The 14,479-nt window shown below is 34.0% G+C and overlaps 1 protein-coding gene across 1 annotated transcript; it reads left to right on the plus strand.

Annotated features, from left to right (window-relative positions):
- The first annotated feature begins 5,224 nt into the window (after positions 1-5,224).
- LOC128984829 (uncharacterized) lies at positions 5,225-13,925 on the plus strand. Its single transcript, XM_054404197.1, has 9 exons — positions 5,225-5,422; positions 6,308-6,589; positions 7,279-7,551; positions 8,194-8,265; positions 9,055-9,160; positions 11,503-11,669; positions 12,850-13,125; positions 13,482-13,757; positions 13,890-13,925. The coding sequence occupies exons 1-9, from the start codon at positions 5,225-5,227 to the stop codon at positions 13,923-13,925; spliced, it is 1,686 nt and encodes a 561-aa protein (XP_054260172.1).
- The last annotated feature ends 554 nt before the right edge of the window (positions 13,926-14,479 follow it).

Raw genomic sequence — 14,479 nt, forward strand, 5'->3', positions numbered from 1 at the left:
AGGTATGTTTGTAGGAGGGATGTTTGTAGGAGGGATGTTTAGAGGAGGTAACTTATATTTAGAGGAGGTATGTTTGTAGGAGGTATATTTAGAGGAGGTATGTTTGGAGAAGGTATGTTTTTACAGCTAAACTTTGTTTATACTAGTTATGATATAACTTATGGGTACCAATTCGTTAATACCAAGGCAAAAATGTGGTTCGGATTCCACTATAAACTGTAGGTCCCTTAGTTGCCATTAGCAGTATGGGCTATTAATTAACAGCTGTGTCAAAGGAATATGTCAGCCTTAGTCACTAACAAGACTACAAGATCGCGCCATCCAACACTCATCTCCATTCATACTTGGCTTAAAATACCTACTTTGTATGGTCACCATTTCAATGAAAAAAAAAATAAAATTAATAATATATATTAATACTTAAAATACTTTTCAATTTATTCAGAAATAAAGACATTACATGTATTGTATACAACAAAACAATCTATAGTTAGGTCTCTGCAAGGCCAAGTAGCTCAGCATGCAGAAACTGAGTCACAATATCAAATGAACATTACACCTTAATCAGACTGTTTACTATTACATTGTGACATGACACAATTACACTATTACATTGTCAGTGTTCTTATGAATGAATTACAGTACTGTACTTAACAATGTAAAATAAGGTGAGGAAGGTACTGTAAGTATAAGAGACTTCATGGCAATATACCATGGAAAATATATTTCAATCCATTATAGGGTACTATATTGCTTGCTGAATACTGAAGGCCACAGGAAAATGCTGAATACATTTGTATTGTTGAAATTGTCAACGAAAGAATCTGGCGACCGTGGACACACACATACTCCCGAAACACTCGAAAGCACACATACCTACTCACACCGTTTACTATTGATACAAAAGTTGATCTTCAAACCTTTAGCACACCAAATTTTCCTCTCATAATATCTAACTAGCTTATTATTAGACCTAGTTAGAGACACCATTGTACTGGTAATTAAAGAGTCTATCTCATTCTGATCAATACTTAACCAGACATTTACAGCGTTTTTAAAGAACCAACACTATTCTGAAATGAAACTTTAACCTATCAAGTAATTTTGGAGATATATTCTCAGCTGTGTTGATTTATATATTTCATGTTTTACAGGTTGAATTGTTCCTTTACTCTATTGAAAACTCACCAGAACCGTTCTCCCTTGAACAAATGGTGGAGCCGTCTCGAGAAACTATATTAGATGTAAGTTAAGTTTTTATTTGACAGATATGAAGATACTAGCTTTACTAGTGTTTCAATATTGAAAACAACTGCTTTCAAATAAACCAGGATTCAAAGACATCATCTATGCATTTTGTCTTACATGTAAACTTTACACACTCAAATCTTGCCCACCTAATTGCTGCTCAATTGAATGTTTACTCTTACATCTGTGGCTGACAAAATTCCCTTTTATCCTTTTTTCTGCCTTCATATTATTTACACTCTAATTTATGATTTCAATTCAATATATAAAATCATTAGGAACTATGTCTTTTGGTTTGTGTAGTTGTTTGTGTCTTGCTAAACCAAAGGTTAACACATGAACTTTGAGCGTGAATGACTGTATTGATTAATTTCTACAGCATATAGACATTTTTTTGGTAGATTAAGGACATCAGATAAATTTTCAGTCATGTTATGTTTTATGAAGTCTACGGCCTTTTTTCAACACTCTTATAGAATAGTTGTATTTTTTTACAGATTCTGGAATTAGCACTGACCATCATGGTGATACTTCTACAGTTCCGAGTGTCTTCGTAGTTATGAAAAATGTAATTTCAATGTAGTAGATGTTTAACAAAAAAACTGTTTAAACTTTTAATTGTAATCTCAAAATTTGTTCATGTCGTCTGCATTAAATTTGCACAGATTATTAAGCCTCTCATAGGTTATTTAATGTTCTCTGACAGAAATTTTCTTGGAGGGATTAAGATTATTAATACACTACTATATCACAGATAAAATCATAATAATTATACCTTTGTTTGGCAAAAAAATTATTTATCGTTATTGGTCAAATTTACTATCTGTATAAAACTGTGAAAATTAAACAAATAACGCTCGCCTTACATGTCATGTTAACATTATCTATGATCCCCTAATCCCGAGGGACTGGGAGGGGTTGTAATTTTAGTTTGAATTAGGTAAAATAAACATTTGACCTTACTACATTACACCTAATGTGCCAAACATTAATCAAGATAATTATTCTCCCAGAGACTGCTTCAGCGTGTTTTGAAATGGATTTAGATCTCAATAGCTGGTAAGTAAAATGTGTTAAGTATTGAAACCAATGTACAAATTTATGATTAAGTAATATAAAGCTTAATATTATAGGGAGAGTTTTATCTTTGATATTTGCCATGACAGAGTTCCGTTAAACTATGTAGTTTTTGGTTTTGTGCTCTCTGAGCGTCTCTGCCTGGTTTACCGATAACACCTTGGATTTAAATAAATGGATGACTAAGAGTTAGCTCAGTCAGAGAAGAATCAGCTAGAAAATCACAGAGATTGTGGTACTTTGTATTAATTCATACATATATTATCATACTACAGATATGACGTTAGCTATAGAATGTAAAAAATTGTCCGAAGCAATAATGAACTATATTTTTATTATTTAACTTGAATTAAAAATTTATTCATTTAATTAATTTTGTACAGAGCATTGGAGTTGATAAAAGAGAAGATAAAGATAGTATTTATTTACGACCACCATCACCATATCAGAATCTGTTTACCAAGAACTTTACTTAACTATTGTATTAACCTAAATCCCATCATGGGCTTATTAAAGAAAACAAAAATTTAACCAAACTAATAGTGCTACTATTGTATTACATAGTTGATTTTCTAATTTCTATACTTCATTTTTTCCACAGTAATAGCTTTAAACAGAGGCGATTCCAAAGGGGGTGGTTGCTATAAGGGCTAAAGACCCCCCCCCCCATTGGGTCCTGAAAATATAAACTTAATTTACACATACATTTTGTCACAAAAATGTAACGGGGTTTTTTTACACAGTTCTAGACATTCAAAATGACTTTAAAAGTCACCAAACAGCTTTGAAAACAGCAAATTTCCTGGGAGGAGAACCCCCCTCTTGGGGTGGAACACCAAACCCCCCCCCCCCACCCTTGACAAGGTCCTAGAACCGCCTATGGCTTTAAATAACTACTTTTTCAATGTTTATGATAAACAAAAACTTGAATTAGAAGTAAGTTTTCCTCATACCACTAAGATTTCTTGGTATCATATTTATTGTAAACTCAAAATAATGCTACCTGTAAAAAACCAATTAATGAAATCAACTCCCTCATAATGAGAGCTCAGACATAGTAAAGAAAATTTTCATCGCCATTGTCATGGGTGAGGGAATGATATACTTACACAACCATGACTAAGTGATAAGTTTTATGTAAGTGTATTTTACCTGAATCTTATTATTGACAGCCATGTTGTCTTTGTCATGAGTAGTGGTGGGGCTCTCTTCTGCTGATTCCAGATCCCAAAACGTTGTGTTCTTACTAATTTTAATGGTGGGGAGCAAACTCGTCTAATGGTAGAGCGCGGGGCTTCGGTGCCCAAAGTCCTGGGTTCAAATCCCACCAATCACCAATGGATTTTATCTATAATGCCGCAACCCACTAGTACTAGCCTGAAGTAATTTGTAAAACAGTTCTGGGCTAGAACCACTGTCCTAGGATGTAAAGGTGGGACATAAAAAAGAAAAAACTAATTGTGATGGAAAATGTCCGCAATAATTGCTTAAACAACAATAGCCCATGTCTTCACCTGCTACAAATTACATAGGTACTCTTCGCGCTTTCTTAACTAATAAACTTAAAGTTCCAGTCCAGTAATGGAGATTCAACATGAAGACTTGCCAAGTATCACTGAACTTCCACCAATGCAGAGAGGTGTTTAAGCAGAACTCACTGAGTCAGGAACCTCAAACCCATCCACTACATGCTACGGTTATGGCACTTCGACTGATGGGACGAATGCCAGTGTCAAGGAATAAGTCAGGTGCCTAATTTTTTGTGGTTGTGTTTAGTAGTTTTTGTGGCTTGACTGTTCTATAGATGAAGTTGTGCTTTGGTGCTTACATAGTTATGAATCAATTGGCTGCCCCTCTAAAAGCTGCCACCTACTTTACATCACATTCATTTTTATAGTTTTTTAATCTTCAGGTTTAATATCTTTGTACGTCTCAGTCTTCTTTCAAAAGAACAATGATCCTCTCAATAACAACCAAAATTGTTTAGGTTTTTCTTGACGGAAACAAAATTAAATGTCAACAATATTTCAGAAGTTGTGTATGCTAACTTTTTGGTTTTGATTGTGGATTGCAATTTTAATTGAAATTAACATGTTAACAATTAAGGGCAAAATTCAGGAATTGCTCTCCTAAGAAGATTAGCTAATTCTATTTTACCTCGATTGACTCACATATGACATGTAAAATTTGAGTAAATGGAGCAACAACACACAAAACTTAACAGAATTTTAAAGCAATAAAAAATATAATCATTACGGTATATAGATCTTAATACAAGGCTCTTGGCTCTTGTAAAAGATTTCATAAACTTTTGTGAACTGGGTATTTTATCAGTATTTTGTATATGAATGTGTTATGTATGTGAAACAAAAAATGGCTCATACCGGTTTTCTGGGCCTCAATCATTCTTTAACACTGTGTACAAAAATTATTTGAAATTGGAAACACATAAATTAGAATATTTTTAAGAAAAATACTAGGTACTTAAGAAAGTTAGTGACTTGCCTACAAGGTGTTCATTGCGAGTCCTTGTTCGTAGCCTCTACACCTTCACAGAGACACCACGTCATAAACTCAACGAATGTTATTCCGCATAAATCTGTGTATATAGTGTTAGAAGAACACTCTACAATCTCTCTAAAAGATGGCACACACTGTGGTGAAATATATTGGAGAAAACACAAGAATTTCTACATGAACAAAAGCTGCAAAATAAGGTTCTGTAATTTAAATAATTCTATGTTTGATAACCGGGTTAGAGCCAAGCGCCCTAGGATGTGAAGGTGAGACAGAAAAAGAAAGAAACCCCCAACTTTCTTTATTAACTCCTTTATTGTTGGTTTCAGGTGATTACTTGTTCAGTATAACTTCTCGATGGACCTTCTTCTGTGTAATCTCCATGGTTCTTCAGATAGTGATTGTGATTAAAGTTCTACTCAATTACTACGTTCAGAAGGAAAGATGGAGCACATTTGACTCTGCTGTAACTCATCTTATGAACGCCTCCATTCTAATCACAGTGTCTCATGGAGTTTTGTTCACTTGGAAAAACTCTCAGAGAATAGCAAACGCTCTTAACAATTGGAAATTTCTTCAAGTGGGTATAAGAATTGATTTGTTGAGCAATCTTTGACGTTAGATAGAATCATTCCCATATAGCTGTGGTTTCTAATTAGACCGCTGTGTAGTTAGAAATCGCTGTGGTTGTTTGGGAGTGAGCGGTTTTCAACTAAATTGAGTCAAATGAGACTGTTTATGCACGGCGGGAGCGGGAGCGGCTGCAGCGAGGGTTGCCAACTTGGCCAACCTAACCACGCAAACGTGCATTGTCTTCAAGGTTCGATTAGAGGTTATTTGTTTACTTTGAGCTAGTTAGTTATAGTTGGCAAGACTGTGTCCCTCAATCCGTTCGCCGTTGACCGACTGCTACCGCTATTGCTTGCACAATTTAACAGTATTTTCACAATTCCCCAATCCCGCTCCTCGTGCATAAACACAGCCTTATCGCAAACTATATCATATTCTAAGTCACATAATAACAAAAACCAAAAGAGAAAATAGAATTTGGACTGTAGCTCAATCGGTAAGTGGCTCAGTCAACCATGTTTCATTTGAATTTAAAAAAATTCCTACAGTTGATTCATATCAATGGGATTTTTTTAATCAGTATACAAACTGTCAGTGGTATCATTTACAATTTACAATATTTGTAAATAAAACGTAAATGGTAATTTTTTGTAAATTTTAAGCTCATCCAAAAGTTATTCGATAAAAACGTAGCTTTACAGACCAGGTTTAAGGGTTAAATGTCAATTGGTAATCGTGAAAATTACTTTACGATTATGAACCAAACTCTGACATACATTTCCATTACCAAAGTTTACAGCAATAGCATAAACGACTTGGTAATGTATAAAGGACAGTTACAGATTTATACATTTGGTACAACGTTGTATTTATAGTTATTTAACAAATGTTTCAGAACTCTTTTCAATCTGTCACATCCAAACGTATATCTTCATGGCTGCTGGATCACCCATATCTTGGAATCTCGATCCCTACGTTTTATCTCATCATTATTGAGTACACACCAGTCATCTTATACTACATCCTGCAAACAAACATGAACAGGAGATCAGGTGTTGTTACATACTTTGCATATTTCTGTGCAACATGGTACATCAAACTTGTGTTGTGGTTTTGGCTGATTTTTACCCATTCTGTCTCCCAAGCTTCACAAATCCTGAAGATCAGTTTTGCGGAGGTAATTTATTTGTTGCGAATCCTTGTAGTTTTAGTACCTTAATTGACTAATTATCTATAATTTTTGTTAGAATTGTTTTGTGGCAATATCCGACTACAGCTGTGTAAGAGGATAAGTTTGTGTTTGACAAAATACTCCACCTGACTAAGAAATATTGGGAAACGATGGTGTTAATTTGTAGCAAAAAGTTCTGAACTACACTGAGTCCCAGAATATTACTTCCTCCTTTTGATTCTTACTGGAATAAATTATACAGGGAGGGTTGAGTGAATAGTTTCATGCTTAGTAAGTTCTTCAGTAAGAAGAAAATATGTTGGAAGAATGGTTTAGGTTTCGTAAAATGTAACAATCAGTTTGCAACTATCAGTTTCCAAACAGCTGTCCGACAGCTGTGAAAATAAGTGCCAGAACTGCAATGCAGAAAACAAATCAGGAAATAGCTTAAAAAGTTGTTTGTATAGGAATCAAATTGGTAAAATTGTCAATATGCCACCCTTTTGTTTCTTAAAAAGTTAAGTAGCTTTAATTTCCATAAAATATTTTAAAAAAACCTGCTTGAGAAATTATGTGAAGTTTAAAAACTTTTGGTGCTTGAACGGCCAAATAATTTAATGTCTAAACCTCTTCATGGGACATTCTGTACATTTGATTTCACTGCAACGATTTACTAATTCCTCTTCTGATGCAAGATGATGGCAGGAGACCCCACTGTGAGCAGGTTGCGTCTTCACCGTACTCTTTGGCTTGAACTACACAACTACACTTGTGCTGTCACCGCTGCGGTTGGCAACACTGTCCGAGCCTGGTTGTTCAACCTGGTAATGTCGTTCTACTTCTCTATCTACGCTTGTTCCATGAGTTTTGCCAATGGTACCAACAAGACCAGCACTATCATCCCCCTGCTTGCCAGAGGTCTACAAGCTTTTCTTGTCAACAATGCTACTTCTCGAGCTGAATCCCAGGTATTTGTTTATGATTATAAGAGAATACTGCATTTTTCCACAATGTTTTGAGATCTGAAATATGATTGACTTAGGTGATATAGCGTTTAAACATTATAAAAATTGTACCTACACAATTCTTCAGCAAAGTTCAGCGCTCCACCACTAGACTAGCTCGCTCCCAGAGAGGTGAAGTTATCGGAAGTTTAATGAAACAAGAATGTTCAGTCTTACAAGTATGGGAGCAGAGTTTCAACCTATGGAGTATTGTGGTAATTGCATGCTGTTGTACTACTTTTCAAAGATAACTAATAGGTGTGAATGACATGAGGCAGGGATTAAATGGATTACTACTTTGGATGTAGGCTCTGAGTTCTGTAAATACATTTATACTGAAGATTTAAAATTATATAGTTTTCTCACTTGACGATTAATGTTCCCTTATTAGTATTTTGTTTTTACAAATTACTAAGGCTGTCTATGGAAGCCAAATGATAGATGACACCGCTGACAGTGTTAATTGTATTCCAAAAGTCTCTTTAAAAATCCTGAGGAAGAAATAAGTAATCATGTATAATCCACTACGCATGATTACCTATATTAGTCTATAGTCAATTAATGTACATAAAATATTTGTGGGACAAAAGTCTTCAACTGTTACAGATGAGTGAGGATTTTATCCTGAAAATTTTAAGTTTTAACTTCAGTGAGTTTACACAAGACCAACTGGAAGAAGTAAGTTTCTGACATAATTATAGTGGATCTTTTTAACCCTTAATCATATAATTTACCTATGTTTGTTATGATAAAGGGAAACATACAACCTCAAGTCCAATCACAAAGAAAGCCTTAACAAACAAATTCCAAATTATGTAAACTTCTCATTTTTGCATTTTCAAGAGGTTGGCCGCTGCTTTTAACTTTAATTAGCCTTACATTTGGCCTTAACATGTGCATAGAACGTTTCCAGCAAAGCACGGGGTGATCTGGAATAGTGCTAAACATGATCTGTTCTGATTGAATGTTTGAATGTAGTGGGGAGCACCAGGATCCTAACCTACGACATTGCTGCATTGGGTTGTAGACAGTTGCGCTGCCGACTAATCAATATCCCTCTTAGATCACTCTTTTATTTGGGTGCTAAAATTGTGGAACACATGTCTTTAGCAGAAAGAAATTTCATAATGTCTACCTACTGCTTATGGTGGTCTTAAAACTACCTATTTAGTTATATCATTCACTTTTGGGTAGGCCTACTGTAGTCTTTAATAGACATCCCATCCAACACCCATTGGCTGACGCCAATCTTTTGTTACAAAAGAACAAATTTTTATATATTTTTTTTAAGCTGAGCACTCAATGTTATTTAAATGGGTTTCATTACTTCACTAGTGAGTTTTTGAAACTTTACTTCACTCGTGAAGTAAAGAATTTGTTTACATCACGCTTGGGATAGGGAAGTTTAACATGGCGGGTTGTGTAAAACAATCTTTTCCCTATGTATGGTAAAGCGTTGTGTTACAGATTGAATTATTTCTCTACACTATTGAAAACTCTTCTGGCCGCTTCTCACTTGAACATATGGTAGAACCATCACGTCAGACTATACTTGATGTGAGTAGAACATATGGTATTTCTAATGAAATGCAGGGTGTTGGTTATGTCAAACCCACTGTTGTATATGATACATAAAATAAAATAACTCAAACCGTTTTGCTTGTTAGTAATTAAATAAAGGTTAATCTTGACAGATAACAGATGGTATATGATTGGTTTAGTTTCCCTATCCTACCATTACCTAGGGCCAAATCCTGTTTGGCAAATCCTCACTAAACTAGTTTCATAAAAATTACATTATAATAAGGTTTTGTATGAAAAACTGAAAAATAGCATAAATATTTTTAAAGGGAGTGTTGCTGAAGGTCTAAATCCTGGAAGGTCTAATTAGACCTTCGGCAAACAAAACTTGTTGCTGAGGGTCTAAACGGACAGACGGGATTTAGACCTTCAGCAACTGATCCTTTTAAAATATTAATTTGTAGTTTTGTTGCAGATTTTGGAGTTAGGGTTGACCATCATGGTTGTACTTCTTCAATTTAGGGTGTCCTATTAACTATAAAAATGGTTTACTTCATATTTTTTTTTTTATTTTTAATAAAAATGTATCAAGTATTCTGCACTTGTAATTTCTTTTTACCCATTTTACATCAACGCTGAATAATATAAATTGTTGGCCAGAAAAGTGGAAAAAAGATTAACTATTAGTGGCCACATAGAAGAAGTTTTAGGGTGGTTTTGGTTTCTTAATTTTTTTAGGATTTGATAACAAGGTTTGATATAATGCAAAAATGCTAGTGAATTAAAAAAAAAAATCATTAACAACTGTACAACTCAATTAGGATCAATTCCTTGAGACACTGGCGCACACATTGATGGCATTGTTGGAGTTTTACAATATGGTTCAGTCATTCAACTTTTAAGCTCAACCCTCGCAAACGCAGGCATACCATCATACAGGTATATTACATTAACTACGGTAACATAGTTAGGCAGGTAACTACATAAATTTGGTAACAGGTACCTAGATAGCTACATTTAGTTTGCATGTGGCTGGTCTATCACTCTTTGATGTGTTTCCATTGTTTACATTATTGATGTGTTTTACACATGAAACACACCCTTTAATTTGTGTTGACATGTTTATGCAACATAATAACAAAAGATAAAATAGCTTCCAAACATGATGGCTAGAAAAATGTAATGTTTCTTGAAAGCTACTGGTTTGTTTGCACAGGGGTCATTTGAATGTTAGTTTAGGAAAATGTCTGTGCTATTAGCAGTTTTATTGTGGTTCTTACTTTTAACAACACAGTTCTCCACAGTTACCTGTTGAAGTTGGTGAACTACACGTAGCTATCTTGGACTGTACAAGTTTTAGAGCTAGAAAACTTGAGTGGTGTGACAAACGTTTATGAAATTGCATTATGACTATGTTCAATTTTTACCAGCTGATTTTCATCAATTTTGCTTGACTTTGATGTATGCCATACCCAATATCTGACACCTATAATTTTTATCTAATCATTTATAAAGCTGCACTTATAAGAGTTTCCTCAAAATAACATAATTAATTTATTGTAGGCTATACTGTTGTGATGAAGGATTATTTCAAATTCATTAAATAAATAATTGATACTGTTAGAGGTTTTAAGTTTTTATCTAATTGAATTTTTTTTTACTGTGTGTTGCCAAATCATGAATGACTTGAAAAGTGGAATGTTACCACATTTGATCACATATGCTTGTAAGCATGAAGATGAACTACTAAAGCATCCACTTCATGCTTCAGTGGTAATTCTTCGTCTTCTTGGACGTCTACCACTATCAATAAAATCAGGTACTGTATCTTAAAAACTGAAATATTACCTCATGTGCATGTGCAATAAATATTGAGAGAGCCTCTTTGAATCTATATATAAATCCAAAAGTACCCATGAACTTTTGAGAAAACTACAAGTCACACCCCCATAAACCTTATACTTAAAATGTTCGTCATGGCGAGAAACCTTGCGCAAAACTATCCATTATTTCATAAATTGCCCTTTAAGGTCATAATTGCTTTCCAGGGAACTTTCCATATACCTAATGTTAAAAATACCTCAGCTGTACTTACTTGTTTGTATTACTGTATTCTATTTTGTTTATTTTAGCTTAACTAATCAATAATTTTATTAATACTTATGAAGTCAAAAGGGATGAAGTCCGTGGGTAACAGCTAGTTATGTTTAATACATTAAAAAACTGGATAGTCCAAATATATGGGTCATCTACTTCAGTATTCAAGGATAAGGTGTAACCATAAAAAATACTTTTCTTTTTATTTTGCAGGGCGATTCTCGTTCAAAATCAATTCCTGGTGGATGTTTTACTGTTTTTTATCTGTAACTGTTCAGTTTGTATTTGCACTGGCAGTGTTACGGACTAGCTTTACATCCAAGAGAGGTTGGTCGGGATTTGACTCTACAATACAAACCCTAATGAATCTTTCTTTATTGACCACAGTGCCTCAAAGTATACTGTTAACATGGAGAAAATCTGGCAACATCGCCAGTGCAATCAATCAATGGAAAACATTTCAGGTATTTTAAATTTTAATTTTTTAATATATAAAACAATGTTATCACTTTCAATTAATCCATTTCCTGGTGTTTCATGTTACAAAGGAACATGTTTCTGCTATTTTTGAACGAATTAGGAAATTGAATAATTTTGAACTAGCAAAATTAGCTGATCATATAAATAGTTGGATTGGAAGCTTTGATAGAATCGGTTACAATTTAATTTAGATATTGAATCCCCATAGTTAAAGCTAGCTATACTGGTTTTAGAATAAAAAATTGACAGTTATGGTACCCCTGCTGATGAATCAAGCCACACTGTCAGACTCGCCAGAGTGTGTTGAAGCTAATAACAGATTTTTATGAAATTTGCTAACTTTTTAACCGAGTTAAATTGAAAAAGAAAACAACTTGATAACAGTAACTTTTATGTCACACCAATATCATTATATCAAATTAAGGGGGAATGTAGAATTTTAACAATAATAAGCCATATAAGACATGAGATTTTATTGGTCTTTTTACATTCACATACATTGACAAGTTAAAACTCCAGCATACATTCAGTATTTCGTCCTTAATAATGATTTCAGTCTTTCATTAGCATTGTATTGTAAAACTTAATTTGAAATTGATTGAAATAAATAAATCCCCAACTGTCTGAGTGTAGGTAATTAACTCTGTCAGTGGATAATACATTTTGTATTTCAATACAATTGCTACAGCTGCTGGTCCATATAGATGGAATGTCTACATTAGTCTCAAAAAGTCTATAGCTGTTGGGATTTTGTCTATAAGTTATTGGGCTGTAAGCTCATTTCATAATGGATCTCTTTCTGTATTTGTAATTATATGACTTTTAATTATAGTATTTGGATCTGTACAATGCCAATACATTAGGGTGTGTGTTTGTTTTGTGTGTTAATCGCAAAGATGAATGTTCATGATCAGTGTGGAATGAATAAGATGACGGCTTTACTGACTATGATCAGCCATGGTTTTTTCAGCCAGGACATTTACTAACCATTGGTTATTGAAACTATGACCTTTGACGCTAGTAATTTATAATAAACACACTTAAGTTAAGATTACTAAGCACGGTAACACATGCAATAATGACCACAAGGTGATCGCTACATCCACTCAGCTACCTAGCTATAGACTTCTCATCAACTCTGATATCCAAACTTATCTATTTCAGAAAACCTTCCAAGAAGTCACCAGAAGATCTATTTCGTCTTTCCCGCTAGAACACCCAAACTGGACAGTCTTTCTTATAGCATTCTGTTCATCTCTCACAGACTTTATTCCAGCCACAATAAGTTATCAACGAACAGTTAAAGATCAATTCAAGATCCATGTGTTTGTGGTGTATGGTGCCACGGTTTTGTATGTAAAAATGATTCTGGCTATTTGGCTTATGCATACTCATTCTGTCTCGCTAGCTGCAAAGCTTCTCAAGGACAGTTTGGTAGAGGTAATATTTCATTTTTAACTTGTTTACCAACATAATAAGTGAGGGGTTACCAGTGCACCAGTGAGGTACAACATCAGCTGTTTCCTCCACAGCTTTACTGATCACTGTTAAGCCAGGACAATTAACTAAATGCTTAAACCAGTTGAAACCTGCTGGGACAGTTTCAAACATTGAATATCTATTGACTTTTCTAAGGATCAAAATAGTGTGTTGAAAGTTTTCCGAGTACTATTTGTTTAGTGTTTTTACCATTTAGAGTTACCTAGCTATTTATGTACTCTGTAGTTCATTGTTAATAGCTAGAGAGAATATAGTTATTTCTCTACATTCTTTTCTAATTCCTCCTTCGATTCAAGATGCTGGCTGGAGATCCCACTGTCATAAAGTTACGTCTTCACCGTTCTTTGTGGGTCGAACTACACAACTACACTTGCGCTGTCACTGCTGCGGTTGGCAACACTGTCCGAGCCTGGTTGATGACCAACATTCTAACAGCAAGCCTGAGCGTTTATGCGACTGGAATAAGTTTTACCAACAACGAACCCCTCAAAGTCTCAACATACACACCGATAATAACCTGCGCTCTGCCTGTCTTTCTTATCAACAATGCTTCCTTCATGGCTGATGATCAGGCAAGCTTAGATCTTACTATTCATATGTTTATTTGTGCATTTGTTCACTGGTTGGTTTTTTTGTTTGTTTGTTAGTTTTTTGTTTGTTTTATTTATTTTTGTCATTTATCTTTATTCAGAAAATTTTATCAGACAGTAAAGAAAAAAACCGATGCTCAGATTGGTTAAACGTTTCTGAGGTTAATCAATGTTATTATTTGCCAACAACTTATAACTAAATCGGAAATATCCCTGGTAAAGTAAACAGGGAAGTAAAAAAAAAACAATACAACTTTAGAGTGACAATGTCAATCTATACCAACACAATCTACCATTGTCATTGTTTTCGATTTCACTACTTTGTCTGAGTTTTCATGACAAATTTAGTTTGTCTGGTAAAGCATAGTTGTTTTGTATATGATGTTTGGCTTTAACTTTCCTGCTTACTTTACTTTATTTATATTGACAAACCTATAGTTATAAGAGATAGTTTTTATATCAATGAAGATTTTTAATATTTCTATTGTTTCCAGATTGGTAACAATTTCATAGTTAAATTATTATCATTTAACTATCATCAATTCTCAGACAGTCAACTAGAAGAAGTAAGTTGTTAATACTTTACAATATTTTAAGCACAGTAATTCTTGGATACCAATTAAAAATTTCAATTGATATTGATAAAACTCATAAGTTATCTTAAGATATCAATGTGTATATTGGTTTTGTAAAAGAAACAACAT

Source organism: Macrosteles quadrilineatus, unplaced genomic scaffold (genome assembly GCF_028750875.1).
Source record: "Macrosteles quadrilineatus isolate MER2022 unplaced genomic scaffold, UCM_ALF_1.0 Scaffold_2__2_contigs__length_208266976, whole genome shotgun sequence".
Taxonomy (NCBI): Eukaryota; Metazoa; Arthropoda; class Insecta; order Hemiptera; family Cicadellidae; genus Macrosteles; species Macrosteles quadrilineatus.